This window comes from Mus caroli, unplaced genomic scaffold (assembly GCF_978045245.1).
Source record: "Mus caroli unplaced genomic scaffold, Mus_caroli_1 scaffold_1, whole genome shotgun sequence".
In the NCBI taxonomy this organism is placed as follows: domain Eukaryota; kingdom Metazoa; phylum Chordata; class Mammalia; order Rodentia; family Muridae; genus Mus; species Mus caroli.
In genome coordinates, this window is record NW_028227256.1 from 53,787,712 (window position 1) to 53,802,340 (window position 14,629).

At 42.0% G+C, this 14,629-nt stretch overlaps 1 protein-coding gene across 5 annotated transcripts in view; it reads right to left on the bottom strand.

Moving 5' to 3' along the window:
* The window catches only part of Satb2 (SATB homeobox 2), a 177,087-nt gene that overhangs the window by 91,655 nt on the left and 70,803 nt on the right, over nt 1-14,629 (bottom strand). For all 5 annotated transcript variants that reach the window (XM_029481375.2, XM_029481371.2, XM_021161889.3 and 2 more), the window contains 3 exons: nt 9,448-9,574; nt 8,393-8,516; nt 1,742-1,844 (listed from right to left, as the gene is read on the bottom strand). In XM_029481375.2, coding sequence (XP_029337235.1) covers nt 1,742-1,844; nt 8,393-8,516; nt 9,448-9,574 — 354 coding nt within the window. The remainder of the gene's footprint in view (nt 1-1,741; nt 1,845-8,392; nt 8,517-9,447; nt 9,575-14,629) is intronic.

Genomic DNA, 14,629 nt, shown 5'->3' on the forward strand with positions numbered 1-14,629 from the left:
AATGTGATCAGTAAACAATCTTGAAGCTGCATGATTCTTTTGATTTTTTTTTTTTAGTCAAACATGGTATGTTCAAGCATTTTAACAATCCAGTTTCAAAAAGAAAACTCGTAGACGACACTTAAAGAAAAGAAAGCCTTCTGAGCCACACCATCACATCATGTGATGAGGAGTTATTTACCTTCTCTTACATGGGAGTAAGTATTAATATTGAAAAACAAATACCCTACCAGAATAAAAAGGACTTAAAGAATTTGAGAATATGTTAAAAAGAAATCAATTTTAACTCAGTTTGCAGCACACTTCACTTCTGGATAGCTCAAGATTTTTACTTCCTTTTCCATCGTATATTTAGCATAAAATGCTCTCCCCTTTTCTTGACCTAACTTGTGCGGCTGATGAATCCACAAGCTCATTTGCTCAAGGGCAATCTTGTAAACAAGCTCTCAGACACTCAATAGCCAGAAGTATTGCTTTGATACATAGCCTGTCTCCCCCAGGAAGCCTGCAAGTAATAAAACAGAATTCATCCTTCACTTCTACCTACCCAGCAGATCATCACGTGGCCCTTGAATGAGGGCAGTGAGTTGTTGACAAGACTGTGAACACCACCGTAAAGTCAGATGGACAGCGTCACAGTCTTGCAAACTATAGACTAGAGCAGTTCTCAAAACATCAGTGTTACAAAAATTACCCCAAATCTCCTCAAAGACTAGGACATCTGCCTAAAATCAGACAGAAATAAAAGGACTTTTATGTTAACACCTTTGCAAAGATAAAACAACACTCATATAAATGGCTAGCTGATCTAAATAGCATCTAACTTGTTATGTATAAGAACTGTTTTCATATAATTTCATATGTAATATATAACTTCTGGTCCTACTAATATTTAGTAGTACTAGTACTATTGTAGTAGTAGTATATCTTAACTACTAGTTATTCAGAAGTAATTCTGTGTCAATATTATCTTGTTTAGTCCTCACAGCTTCTAAAGGATCTAGACCAATGGTTCTTAATCTGTAGGTTGACCAGATATCCTATGTATCAGATATTTATATTATGATTCATAATAGTAGCAAGATTATAGTTATAAGATAGCAATGAAAATAATCTTATGGTTGGGGGTCACCGCAACGTGAGGAACTGTATTAAAGGGTGGTAGCATTAGGAAGGTTCAGAACTACTGACCTATATACTTTCATTTCTAAACTTTAGATGAAGATATCGAATCTTGATGAAATTAAGTAATTTGACCAAGTTCATGTAATTAGTAAGTTGAAGACCAGACCTGAGTTCAAACTTGCCAGAAACTGGGTTGGTATACTATTCAGGGTTTGTCTCTATTAAACAAACACACCACAACACTGTTTCTAACCAAAGCTTTCCTGATGCTTCAGTGCTCATTCCAACTTGTTAATCAGTAGTCAAATCCTAGGTGTTATGTAACATGGAATAAAACTTTTAAATTTCCATCCTAATGGATTTTGGCCTTTATAGGGAACTACTGGAGAAATCACAAAGTTGATAAATTATGCAAAGAATTGTTTTTGTGGTCCTTATACTTATTTACAACTCTTCCTAAATTAAAGGTTGAATTTTACAATAAAAATATTTAGAATCTTACCTTCAAAAATACGTACGTACATATGTATGTATATATACAATTAGCAAAGAAATAATAACTCATTACCTGAGAATTTATACATAGTTTTAAAAACAAAAAACAATCCAAGATTACCTTTTATCTTCTTATACTTTTTGTACCATCTCCCAAACTCCTGGCACTTGGTTGCTGACACATTGGCATAGTATGTGCTATTTACAATGGATGAAATCATACTCTGGAAAGAAGGGAGAGATGAATTAGCTTTCATATACAAGAATATCTCATTTTAGCGACCAGAAGAGATACACTGCACACAGCCCATACAGGTTTTCTTTGTCTTTTAAACTCAAAGCTATGACTCCTCTGCAAACGAAATGATTTAATAACAAAACAGGGTGGCTGGAGTTCACTATCGCTTAAGTATACTTGTATAATAATGATGCTTTCTAAAACAAAGGCCAGTCCTAGAGTACTGTCAAAGACAACGAGGTCAGGGCACACAGACTAAATGCAGAAGGAGGGACGTCCAAGGCTGCTGAGCCAGAGCACAAGGTGACATCAGATGCTCCAGCACCAGCATCCAGATAATGCTTCTCAGATGTCTCTGTTCCTCTTCCAACTGCAACAAGCTTACACAGCCAAGAATCTGAGAACATCCGTGCTACACACTGCAGTACAACGTTTAGGGAAATAAGTTAAATTAATATAATTTATAGAAACGTGTGATTATCACTTGTGTGAAAATTCACCAAATGAGAAACTTAACAGTGCTATTTTCGAGCAGGGGAAACCAAACCTAACACTTCTACTGTGTTTCAACCAAAAAAAAAAAAAACCGAATTAAAGCTAAACCTTCCTGAGCACTTACATTCACAACTGCTGTGGTGCTTCTTCCCCTCTGGCCTCAGATCTGTTTGTTCCCAAGGTTAGGAAAAGAAGCAAGTGGGCATAGGCTGATTCTGCACTGGGGATTTGACATTGTAAGTGCACATCTTGACTTAGATGTCCTACAGAGAGATACTTCCTGACTCTATGGTATGTCGGATCCAAACCGCTGGACCCACTCATACCTGAACTGACTGACATTACACATGTCTGTTTCATATGGACACTTGATTTCTATAAATGTTGTGTAACAGAGAGTGGGCATGAACACTTAAGCTAAGTGTTCCTAATGACCTGCATAAGGTTTGAGATTGTGCCTATAAATAAGTCTCACCTGTCTCAAAAAAAAAAAAAAAAAAAAAAAAAAAAAAAAAAAAAAGAAAAGAAAAGAAAAGAAAAGAAAAGAAAAGAAAAAGTCATTCAGACATGCAGACATGGAGGAACTCAGGAAAGCTGAGAGCTTCTAATGACATTTCTATAACACAGCACAGATAAAGAGGATGACAAGGAACCGAAGTAAGCAACACAGCAGGGGACTTCAAGCCCCAGCAGACAGACCCACATTTAAAACGTCAGGCTTGATTCTTTGTTTCATCACTAGGCACATATGGGGAAAGGGATTCCCAATTCAACGCACAGAAACCTCCTTGGCCTTTTCCACACAGCAGATGGCTAGCCTCACCCAGCTGATCACACCAAAGGACATTTCCCCCTCTGAGGTAAGATAGTAGAGAGAGCTCCTCACTCTCTTGGGTCTGAACACAACACTGAAAATGTAAAAACCCACTGACATCCAAGTGTCTCCTAAGACTTATGACGTCTTGCCTACCACCCTTCGAGGATCTGCCTTGGCAAGATCTGCTTTGTAACCAAATAAAACTGTGCAGCAGCAGGTTGCACTAGCTCCCTCTCTGGTCTGAGATGCATTTGCTCTTCCTAGACAGTGGGACCTTGAGGAAAGTGACAAGCTGCCATCTCCGGTCCCTTTTTCCTCTTCTTCTTCGTGTCTCACATAGTTCTGATGTGGGATGTCTGAGTCATTGAAATTTAACACATGAAGGGACAGGGATGAAATTCTGAAATGCCAAACTGAAATGTCATAATAATAGAAGTTCTGACATGGAAGCTACCTAATAAAAGCTGCCACAGCCACACTGGGGTGTGAACTCGCAAACATGCTTGCTCGCCATCTCCTTAGCTTGCGATGAGTGTTGTCTTCTGGGAAGGCACAGGATAGACAGCCACAGCACAAGTCAAAGTCAGACTTCCTTTTGGAAGCTAGTCTAGAAAGCATCCAAGGACTTTCTAGAGCTGTCCTTTAACTCTTCCAGGTCCAGAGGTGAGGCTGTAACCCACAACACTCTGGTCCCAGACAATCCCTCCCTTCCTCCCTCCATCTCTAGCCATTCTCTGGACCCTGTTCAAGCTACCAGTTCTGTGGTGCTGCACAGGCCATCTTGAGCCTCTGCGAGAAGGCAAGGAGAAGGTATCCTCTACCACCAGGGCCCACATTTCATGCATCTGCTTTAAAAGGGGGGAGGCTGGGCACCAGCCTCGGTCAAACTCTCTTCCCCAGATTATTACACATGAGTGTCTCTACTGCTTCAGAACACAGAAAAGATTTCAATCATGAACTAAGCCAAGGAATTGGGTAGCAAAAATAGACATGCCTTGGGTAATGACAACTTTTAACTATGAGAAAGAACTGATTGAGTTTGTGATACAGTTATTCATCTTAACTCTCTGCACAGAGCACACTCAGTAGTTGTACAGGAAAGTCTTCATGCACATTCATGACAACTTAGAAGCACAGGGATCTTTTGAAAATAACGTACAGCAAAGGCCATGGTGCATGGAATCATCCCATTTTTAACATGAGAATCCACTAAACTTAAAGGAGATAAGAGTCTTATGGTGCCTTGAGCCTGAATCATGAGATCCTGGAATGTACTACAAGATCTTACTGTGGTGGTACCACCAGTACTTTAGAAATTCCACACTTTGCTAGCGATGTGCAAAGGTGGGAGGAGCTAACACAGATCCAGCACATGCAACTTCTGCTTCTATGAAAACCAATACTTTCCAGGGGTCCCGAGACACACAGGATGGGCGTGTACCATGCAACCCGCTCTAAAGCCATTTTAACAATTTAATATCACAGGCACAGGGTATATCTTCTCATCGGTTATCACCTGGTCCTTTTTGTGGTACTGGTGATCCAGCTTGGAGCTTTCCATGTCAAGCAACCAGTCTACTGCCAAGCTATTGGTATTCCCACAGCCTGTCGATAACAACTTAAACCAGGTGAGACAGTGAAGGCAGAATGGGATGCATATTGATTAAAGTCCTTCCCACCTTCCATTCTGACACTACTATATATCATTCTCCTTGCTGTATTGAACACACAACGATGTGCTGTGGAAGGGTTCTTTACTCGGGGAGAGTGAGCACACACAACAATGGTCCTGAAAGACTATATATAATAGAACTGAAAAACACCAATCTCCCCTTGACATAACATTGTAACAAAATGTGTTATTGCTGTGTTTTTCAGGCATACTCTGGTAAACAAATCTACTACATTGCCAGTCATAAAAAAAAAAAAACTATAGCACACACAACTATATATTAATATACAATGCCTGACAATCACAGATATCTTTGGTATTGATTTATGTAAATGCTCTATTGTTTCTTCCTCCTTTTTAAGAGTATGTTCTCTTACATAGTGAAGTTTACTGGAAAGCCATATGCCATGCTGTCTCAATAGCACCTTTGTACATCCCTCACATCTACAACTCTCAATTGCACCAGAAGGTCACTGAGTGACAGACCTCCCCATCTACATTTCTGCATGCATGCTCTGTATGTTCACGTGATTCTGATGGAATCATCTCATTTCTCAAGATGAATCTCTATCATTAAGGGACACATAACCAACTATACTTATTTTAGCTAGATTGCCATGTCTAAAAATAAGTTTGCTTTTAGATTCTTGGGATAAATTTTAAACTCAATTGTTTGATTGATTTTTTTTTAAGTTGCCCAGGTGACATTGTGTCACACCTGATTATAACTATGGTCTGATTTCCAAAATGACAGCTTAGAGATTGACAATGAGAAAACTCATTGACCAAAGTTAGCTACACTGGGAAGCTCCGCTCAGGAACCGCTGCAGGCCAGCATGAGCTAGCCCCTGCTCACGGGCTGCCTCCCACACACAGACTCCACTTTTCTTCATGTAGATTTTTAATTACATTTGTATTTCGTTATTTAGCTTGTGTAGAGGCACATGCAACAGTTTGGATGTGGAGGTTAGAAAACCACTCCTGGAATCCAGTTCTTTCCTTCCGTTATGTGGATCCCAGGGTCTAAGTCAGGCCTTCAAGCTGGGTGACAGGTACCTTTACCACTGAACCCTCTCACTGGTCCTCAGTTTCTTAAGGGGAGAATCTAACTAACAAATAGAAGAAAATGTTCCCTACTACCTCTATCATAATCTTCAACTGTTTGCAGACAAAATAAGAAACAAGGGAACAAAATAATGATAATAATTGGGGTGGGGTGGGGGTGGGGGTTCACATATGTAATACCCATGTAACAAACAGAGATAAAAAAAAAACTGTAATGAAGGCTGGCCTCTGTCACATTGAAAGTTTGAAGACAGCCTGAGATACATGAACTTTGTTTGTGACACATGCCCATGAACGAGCACTTAGAACTCCGTAAGTTCAAAGCTAGTCTGATCTCTATGAAGCAAGTCCCAAGCCAGTCAAGGTTACAACGTGTGACCTTGTCTCCTAAACAAAAAGTGATGACCTCTAGTCTCTCATGAGTCAGTCAAAGGATTTAGAATTCCAGAAAAAGGAAGGAACCTAGAGGCATTCTAAAAGCTAATAAGAGGCTGGCGAGTAGTACCCATCTGTAATGCCAACACTCAAGGGCTGACAGCAGGATGAGCACCTCATGTTCCAGGGCAGCCAGGGATCTTGTCTGAAACAAAGACAGAGTAACAGCAGGAAACAAGCAAAGGCTGACACCTCCACTCACTCATGGGATGATTTATTAAGAAAATGCAGAGAGACTAAGGCCTGAGAGCCCCCCTTTCCTCCAAAATGAAAGATAAAATGACTGGATAAACTTAGTGGGATAGATCTGTGTGACAAGCCATGTGATTCTCAGAGCAGGCAAGATGCAGATACATAATGCATCTGCTATGAGAGAGAATTTAAAAGTGGTGACTGGCAACCACTGCACTCGTGGGAATATCCTGGGGGACAGGATTGTGGTTCCTGGCTTCTCTCTGTACTCTGCAAATGCAAGTGGCGGGCAGGGGGTGGCCATGACTACTCTTTGCTCACTTTCAGAACACACTAAACTCAAGATTATAATGATACTTTTAGAACAGTAAAGGTAAAGATTGTTTTAGAGGTATTATTTGTCGCATAAAATTCATGCAGTGTCACTAGTGGCCTCTACTATCTTCTTGTAGTCCCACTTGTGTGAGAAAGGAGGTTAGCACAGCCTAATGAGAGAAAAGACTGGAGCATCACTCAGGGGTTATAGACCCTGTGTAGGGCGACAGAAGTTGTAAAGAGATGGGTGGTGGTTATACAGCATCAAGAATGGACACTATACTACTCACCTGCAGACTTTAAAGGGTTAAAAGACTAACCTTCTTTCAGATATTTTACCACAAAAACCCAAACTTCTATCAAGACTCCAGGAACAGTGGAAGGTGCATGGCTTTAGAGTTATGTGTCCTCCCTTCCACTTCTGTCACTAAGGCTGGCTGTGACTCAGCCCTCTTGACCCGCATAAGAGCCTATGCTGTGCTAAGAGTGAGCAAGCTCTGCTGAGGCAAATGATCAAAACTCTCAAGGACTGAAGTTTTGTAGTCAAAAGCCAGCAGAGAGTAAATGAGACACCAGATGCTGTATTTGTGACACATTCAGGCTGCTTTTGTAGATGTGGTTACTCACAAAGGCATCAGGGGACAAGAGTGGCTATTCCGATTTATGCATGCTTGGAGAGGTGAAATAAAAGTAAATAAATACAGACACACAACAACCTATACTTCGCTAGCATCTGGTCAGACAGAACAGCTAAATCATGACTTCCCCTTAAACATGGTCTGCAATTGCTGCCTTTTTATGGACCTCTCCACATTTCTCTTCTGTCTTCAGGGTTTCTTTTTTAAATGATAGGCCATTGCGATGTTCAAGAAAACATATACTATCCACTGAAACCTTTATATAAAGCCAAGCTCCTGCAGCGAAACCGAATATGACTTAGCTTTAGTACCTTCCCTGGAGTGCTTGTTTCTTATGTTCACAGTCTCTTTTAGTCTCTGACCACACAAAAGTGAATCGTCATTGTTTCTAATGAGGCATTTTTGTGTGGTAACTTTATTTTAAAACCAAAAAACTTCCACAAACATTATATATAATGTTTATTATGTATATTATATATAATGTGTATATTATATACCATATATAAATATAGTAAAGATCAATCTCTAACAGTGAAACAGCAAAGAATTACCTACATACCAAGATGTATGACTGAGCATGGTCAATCCCTCCTGCTGGTGAAGAAAGGCAACCACTTGGAATGTGGACTTTGGAACTAGAGGTCTGGTACAAGGCCTCACCTGCCACTTAACCAGCAGAAGAGGTTTCAACATGAAACTTAAGTGACTCCCTCTATCACCATGACCTATCTACACAATGGGGAAGTTGGTGACTGTGCTTCAAAAATGTCTCATGCATTCTCAACTGATTAAAAGCCATTAGAAAGATTTTCTGGAAATGACAACCTTCATTCTCAGACCAGGGCTTCAGCAGTGCAGTGTATCTGCAGAGAAGACACAGAGAAGACCCTGTAGGAGGCACTGACCTGGGAGAGAGGGCATTCTTTGGCTAATGTGCTCTGGTTCATTTCTTTGAGCAGTTCCTTTAAGGCATTGCGGACAGTGGCGTGGTTCCATTGCTCCGCAGGCAAGTCTTCCAACTTTGAACAACTGCAAAACAGAGGGAGGGTGAGTGACATGAGGCCCTCAAGCATGGCCCTGGCTGCCCAGGACCACACAGCAAGTGCTGTGTGGCTTCTGTGTCCTCTGTCAGTGTCCCATCTAGAAGCTTCCCAAGAAAGGGAAGGAGAGCAAGCTGCTGCTTCTGCAGTCTCCAGTGGACCCCAGAAGTGACACAGTACTGTGGTGATGGTCTTCCCTAGCCAAAACTCATTATGGGTATTCCACCAACATCAAGTGTGAAGGCTCACCTTCCCCAGAGGAATATAGACAGGACTCTTTATCAGTCACAGAATAACTTTTGAGAAAGGCCCTGAAGAATTGCTAGCAAAGGGTGGGTTTGGTCAGTCCCTATTAAAGTAAAAATTCTCCAAAAGAAGATCATTATTTAAAATCCTTACATTGAAGGACAACATTGCTTAAGACACAACTTGCAGACACTTTATGATAAGAAGGCTATAGCAAATCCCTAGACATTGGGAGGTCCCCCTAGAGGCCATAGGCTTTCACCGACTGACCACCACAAAAAGAAAGACATCTCTAAACAAAATCGTCCCCTCAGCAGACAAACCAGAAGACAGCAGAGGGATCCAATGCTTCAGATGTTATGCCTTAAGCTCCTGAGAAAGCCAAGAGAAGCCTCAGAAGGCTGTGGAGAGCCTTCGCCTGCCCTGGAGATTTTTAATGATTTATCAGGCAGCCCCTGAGTGAGCAGTTCACTGCCTCTGCAAACAGCATAAAGCAGTTGGAATGTGGACTATAAAGATGCCTGGTGAGGCATCCCCAGCTCCACTCCTCTCTCCCCCTCTCTTCCTTTTACCCACTGTCTAGAAATTAAGGGAGCCAAGCTGATATCCACAGTGAATGGACGGTCCATGCAGCCCCTGAGAGAAAACGGAGACACCCTTTCAGAAATCCCCACCTTTGTAATTGGATCTTCAGCGTCACAACGTGATAGACATCTTGCAGCATGTCGGCCACAGTCGCATCAGGGGCGTCTGTCACATAACTGAGGGGGAGAGGGTTCCACCTCCCTAGCTTGATTATTCCTGCACGGGGAAGAAAAACACAGTAAACATATATCTGCTATTTATTAAACCCTTCCAGTTTGTTCAATGTCAAGAAGGTCATTCAATAGTCAACACTGAGCGCCCACTCTGAGCATTTACAACCCAGTGCAATGAGCTATTTCTTTCTGGCTGACAACTGGGTTAGTGAACTACACAAGAGAGATAAGGAATGAAAAGGATGGGATTTAATCATGGACAATTGGTTCTTTTATGTTTTCCTGTGTCTTAAATTACTTAGAAAACCATACGGATATTTCCTTTCCCCAACGTCTTGTTTCATAGTCTAACTTAAGACTGATGCTAAATATACAGGGCCACTGATTTCCCAGACCACCACCCCCAAATAAGCAAGCTTCATATAAATTTAAGACTTGATTTTGAATTGGATTGAAAAAAAAAAAAAAAAGACTGCTGTGTGGGCTACCCAGTCTTATTGTGAATAGGGTCCGATTCCTAGGGTACAGCACTTGGAGCCCATGGAACAGAGTTCCCTGGCTTTCTGGTTGCAGGTGTCACCTAAGGCGCTTTCAGCTGCCTCTCTGTTTATATTCCTGGGCTCTTTTCCTGGTGTCTGTGGTAACCCTGGATGTGCTAGCTTAGGCTGCAAAGAATAGCAACTTTGGACGTGAGCTCTACTTCAGGAAGATTCATGGGACACTCAGGCAGTTTGTGGTGAAATGCTAACTTATTCGTTCCTTCTATGGGCCCCTCTGGTCCAGAGCGCAGGGCATGCAGAAATTTGATGAAGAAAAATAACAACTCATTTCACAAATGACACTGGGTAACAAAGCTTTTATTACATGCTATGAAAAATCTGATGGTCCCCATGGGATGTCAGAAAATGTCACATATAAAAATGCTATGTTTTAGAAATAAAAGAAAAATAGCATTTTTATTTTTCCTTTTGACAATACAGGTGAGTCTAAGTACACTGTTCGCTCAGAATACATATATTTTTATCACTGATGAGAGAGAACACCCGTATACCCAAAGGTTCACAAAATGGCTCCATAGCTGTGGGGCAAAATTCAGAGGGTTATGCTGAACTCTCTGCTGAGGGCATGTCCTGTCCCAAGTGAGATAAATGAACACGTACTGCCTGACATAATGCTTGAAAACAGGGAAGAAACAGAACAAAAATATTAAAATGATGCACTGTTTCAGTATTAAGACTTAACAATCTGCTGCCGAATATGCTACAGTATAAATAGTGCCTGGACTCGGCTCCAGCTAAGCAGTGCGGCTCCCATTCAGGGTGCCGTATGTCTCCAGTTCTGGCTCCTTAAGTCAGCTTTCCCCTGCCAAGAAAAGCTGGGTTGTTTTTTTTTTTTTTTTTTTTTTTTTTTTTTTTTTTTTTTGGTTTTGGTTTTTTTTTGTGAGGGATAGTTTCCCTAACATTCCCTCTCACGACAATGAAAAGTGCACAGCATACGGCTCAGCTCAGAGAAGATGCGAAATGAGCATGCAGGACCCCTGGACAACCACCCTGGAGCAGGCAGAGCTGCTTCCTTCCCTCCTTTTATCTTTTCTGACATTTGCCACATGAAAAGGACACTGCAGAATATGTCCAATCTACTACCTTTCTAAGAAAATCATTGTGCAGCTTCCACTTCCTTTAGAAAAGCTATTGCTGTGATCACCCACAAGTTCAACACAGCTGACTGTATCCTACTGGCGCAGGTTTTCTACCTTCTGATAAGAGACTAGAAGTGGATGGCAGCGGCTGTGCTCTCTGATTGGCACAGAGGAGAATCCATGAGTCATTTTGGTTGCCGTGACCATGAAGGTAATCAGAAGAATAGGAAGCCTGAAAACTTTCAGGGACAATTCTCTGGGACATTCTTCCTGCCCTGAGTGTCTGTACTTTACCCCCTTTTAATTTTTAAGGCACATTATACAGTGTGGGCAGACACAACCAAATATAGTTGTGTGGTTTCATTTATATCAAATCCAAGAGCAGCAAGACTAACCTATGGAAACAGAATTGAAACAAGCAGGCGAGAGAATTCACTGGGAAGGGCTTGCTTGCTCAGGCTAGTGGCTGCACTAGTATAAAATTTGTCAAAACTCATCAAACCGACCTCCTAATATAAATGGTTATCATATATAAATTACACATGCTGAGCATGGTGGCAAATGCCCATAATTCCAATAAGTTCACAGACATCCTAGGCCATACAGTGAATCTAAGGCTAGCCTAAGTGATATGGGGGGGGGGGGGTGAGGGGGTGGCTCAGTCAGGAGAGTGCCTGCCTTGCAGGCCTTACCACTCACAAAGGCTGGGCACGGTGGTGTGTGTGTCTATAACACTAGTGCCAGGGCACTGTGACAGGCAGAGGCCTCAGCGTGTGGCCCTTCAGCTTAGCTGATCAGTGAGCTCCAGACTCAGTGAGAGACGCTGTCTCAGAAAATAAGGTGAGAGCCATGAAGGGAGACACTCAGTGTCTAATGTGCACACATGCACACATACACACAAGAGCTCTTAACACTTGCACCTCCGCCGGGCGTGGTGGCACACGCCTTTAATCCCAGCACTCGGGAGGCAGAGGCAGGCGGATTTCTGAGTTCGAGGCCAGCCTGGTCTACAAAGTGAGTTCCAGGACAGCCAGGGCTATACAGAGAAACCCTGTCTCGAAAAACCAAAAAAAAAAAAAAAAAAAAAAAACCACTTGCACCTCTCTCTCTCTCTCTCTCTCTCTCTCTCTCTCTCTCTCTCTCTCTCTCTCTCTCTCTCTCTCTCTCTCTCTCTCTCTCTCTCTCCCTCTCCCTCTCTCTCTCTCACACACACAAGAAATGAGCTGGATATGGTAGCACATGCCCATAACCCTAACAATAAGTAGAAATATCAAGAGTCCAAAGCTGGCTGGGCTTCATAATGAGACCCTATTTAAACACATTCACCCAATAAGTAAAAAATATACCATAAATAAAGGGAGAGGTGTGTTGCAAGTATTAGATTGAAGACAGCTATCTCCATTTAGGTAAATTCACCACCTCAATGAGCCAGGAAGAGACTTGTTTAGGCTGTAACTAGACACGCAGGTGCCCCACAGCATTGAATACCTCTCCACCCAGAGCATCTGCCCCAAGCTGGTCTCTACAGCTTCAAGGAACCAGAGGGTACATGCTATTCTCTCTGGCCAGGGAGACAGTACCTCCTTTTCCTTCTCTCTACTATCGAGAGGTCACAGTGTATACTCAACTGTCTACCTAGGGCAGAATGGCTAGAGGGGCTCCCTTCAATGTGCCACCCCTTCAAGCAGGGCTGTCTGCCTAATGCATTAATCCACTTTGGAAACAGTCTCCTTCCCTGATTACTTAGAATAGCAGTCAAATGTTAATTAAAGAAATCAAACTGGGAAGCCTGGTACCACAGTAAGTCTGAATGAGTGTGGGCTTCCAAAAGAACTGCCACAGATCATTCCTGGCTCCCCCATCTTCTGATCATGTGACTCTAGCAAGTTACTTAATGTCTCCGTTCCTCAATCTGCTCATCCATGAAATGGAATTAAAAACATAGAATTCCATTAGAGGAAACTGAGTATTTTACACGTAAAGTCCTTTGTACAAAGCTTTGTCCTAAAGATGGATGGAGATAAGCCTTCAGTTACTCTAGTGCAAGGTAATTAGCAGCGGGTTGGGGGTGAGTTTGTGCAAACCATGATTTGGGGCCGGCTGTGGCTGTTTCCTTTCTCTCCACCTCAGTTTTCCTGTCTACAGAGTGGGGATGATAACTACGCCCACTTTTGCATTAGTATGAGGCTTTTAATTAGTAGAGACTGCCAAATGACAAGGGCTCAACAAAAACCAGGAGCAGACATCTTTGTAAAGGTCTGAGTGAGCTCACAACAGCATCTTAGCAAAGCTATAGGAGATGAATTTCCCTTGGAAGAGTGCTGGATGAATAGAGGGAACTACCCTAGGGGAAGAAAAAAAAAAGCTGCAACAATCCAGGCAGGAGTGGTTAATTACAAAGTTAGCAAACTCATCCCAGCCTTTGACAGTGAATTTTAAATTTGTCCTAGGTGCTCTAGGGATAGTTCCTGACTCATGGCATTAGAAGAATCTCAATAATTCTGGAGTAAGCAGCAGTATACTGATGTTATTTCTAAAGCCACAATCTAAGCTTCTAACTCCAGCAAGTAAAAAGGGAACAAACATGACTGAGGTCAGATTTTTTTTTTTTTTTGACACAGATAGGCATGCGCATATGTCCAGTAAAGCTTATGGTGGAGGAAGATCCACTTTCTTGCTCTGAACAGACAGCACACTCTCACTTTGTCTAGAAGACTGATCCCCAAGAGTCACTTCTAGAATCATGTACATTCTTCAGATTTCACCCTGGGACTAGCTCAACTCTAAGCAACCTATCTGAAGTAATCTTTTCTCTGCACACTGCATGGAGAGAATCTGTACTTGGCTTGTGAGTCTTATCACAATATCCCTTTACACTGCTTTACGGGTACCAAGTCTTCTTATTGTCTGGGTTTATTTTTGTTTTTGCTTTTCCTGTTTCTTTGTCCATTTTTGAGACAGGGTCTGACTATGATGTAGCTGAGGCTTGCTCAAACTCAGGATCCTCCTGCTTCAGCCTCATGAATTATGAATGAGCTACCACATCCAAAGTCTGGTTCTTTCAAGAACCATTCGTTCATCTGTGGGGCGTTTCTATTATATATGGAAGTGAGCTAAAGGTTAGAAGAAAGTAGCTTTCAAAGAAATCAGTGGATGACAACCATGACTAGGAACTGGGCTTCATTTTGTAAGGTTTGGACAACTTGACCCCTCCTACTCAGCTCCGATGCTATAAGTCTGAGTTCTCTTGCCAATTCCCAAAAATGAGTCCCTTGAGCAGAGCTAATCTTGTCCTCAGTCATGTGTCAATCAGGGCACTAACATTTATTCTGATGGAAAGTACCAAAAGAAACCAAGGAATCACCAGGTGATAAGGCCAAAAGGCAGTTCTCTGGGGAAAATGGTCCCTGCAAGGAGCCACTGCAGACACAGTGTCTCCCAAGTCATCCAAGAAATGCA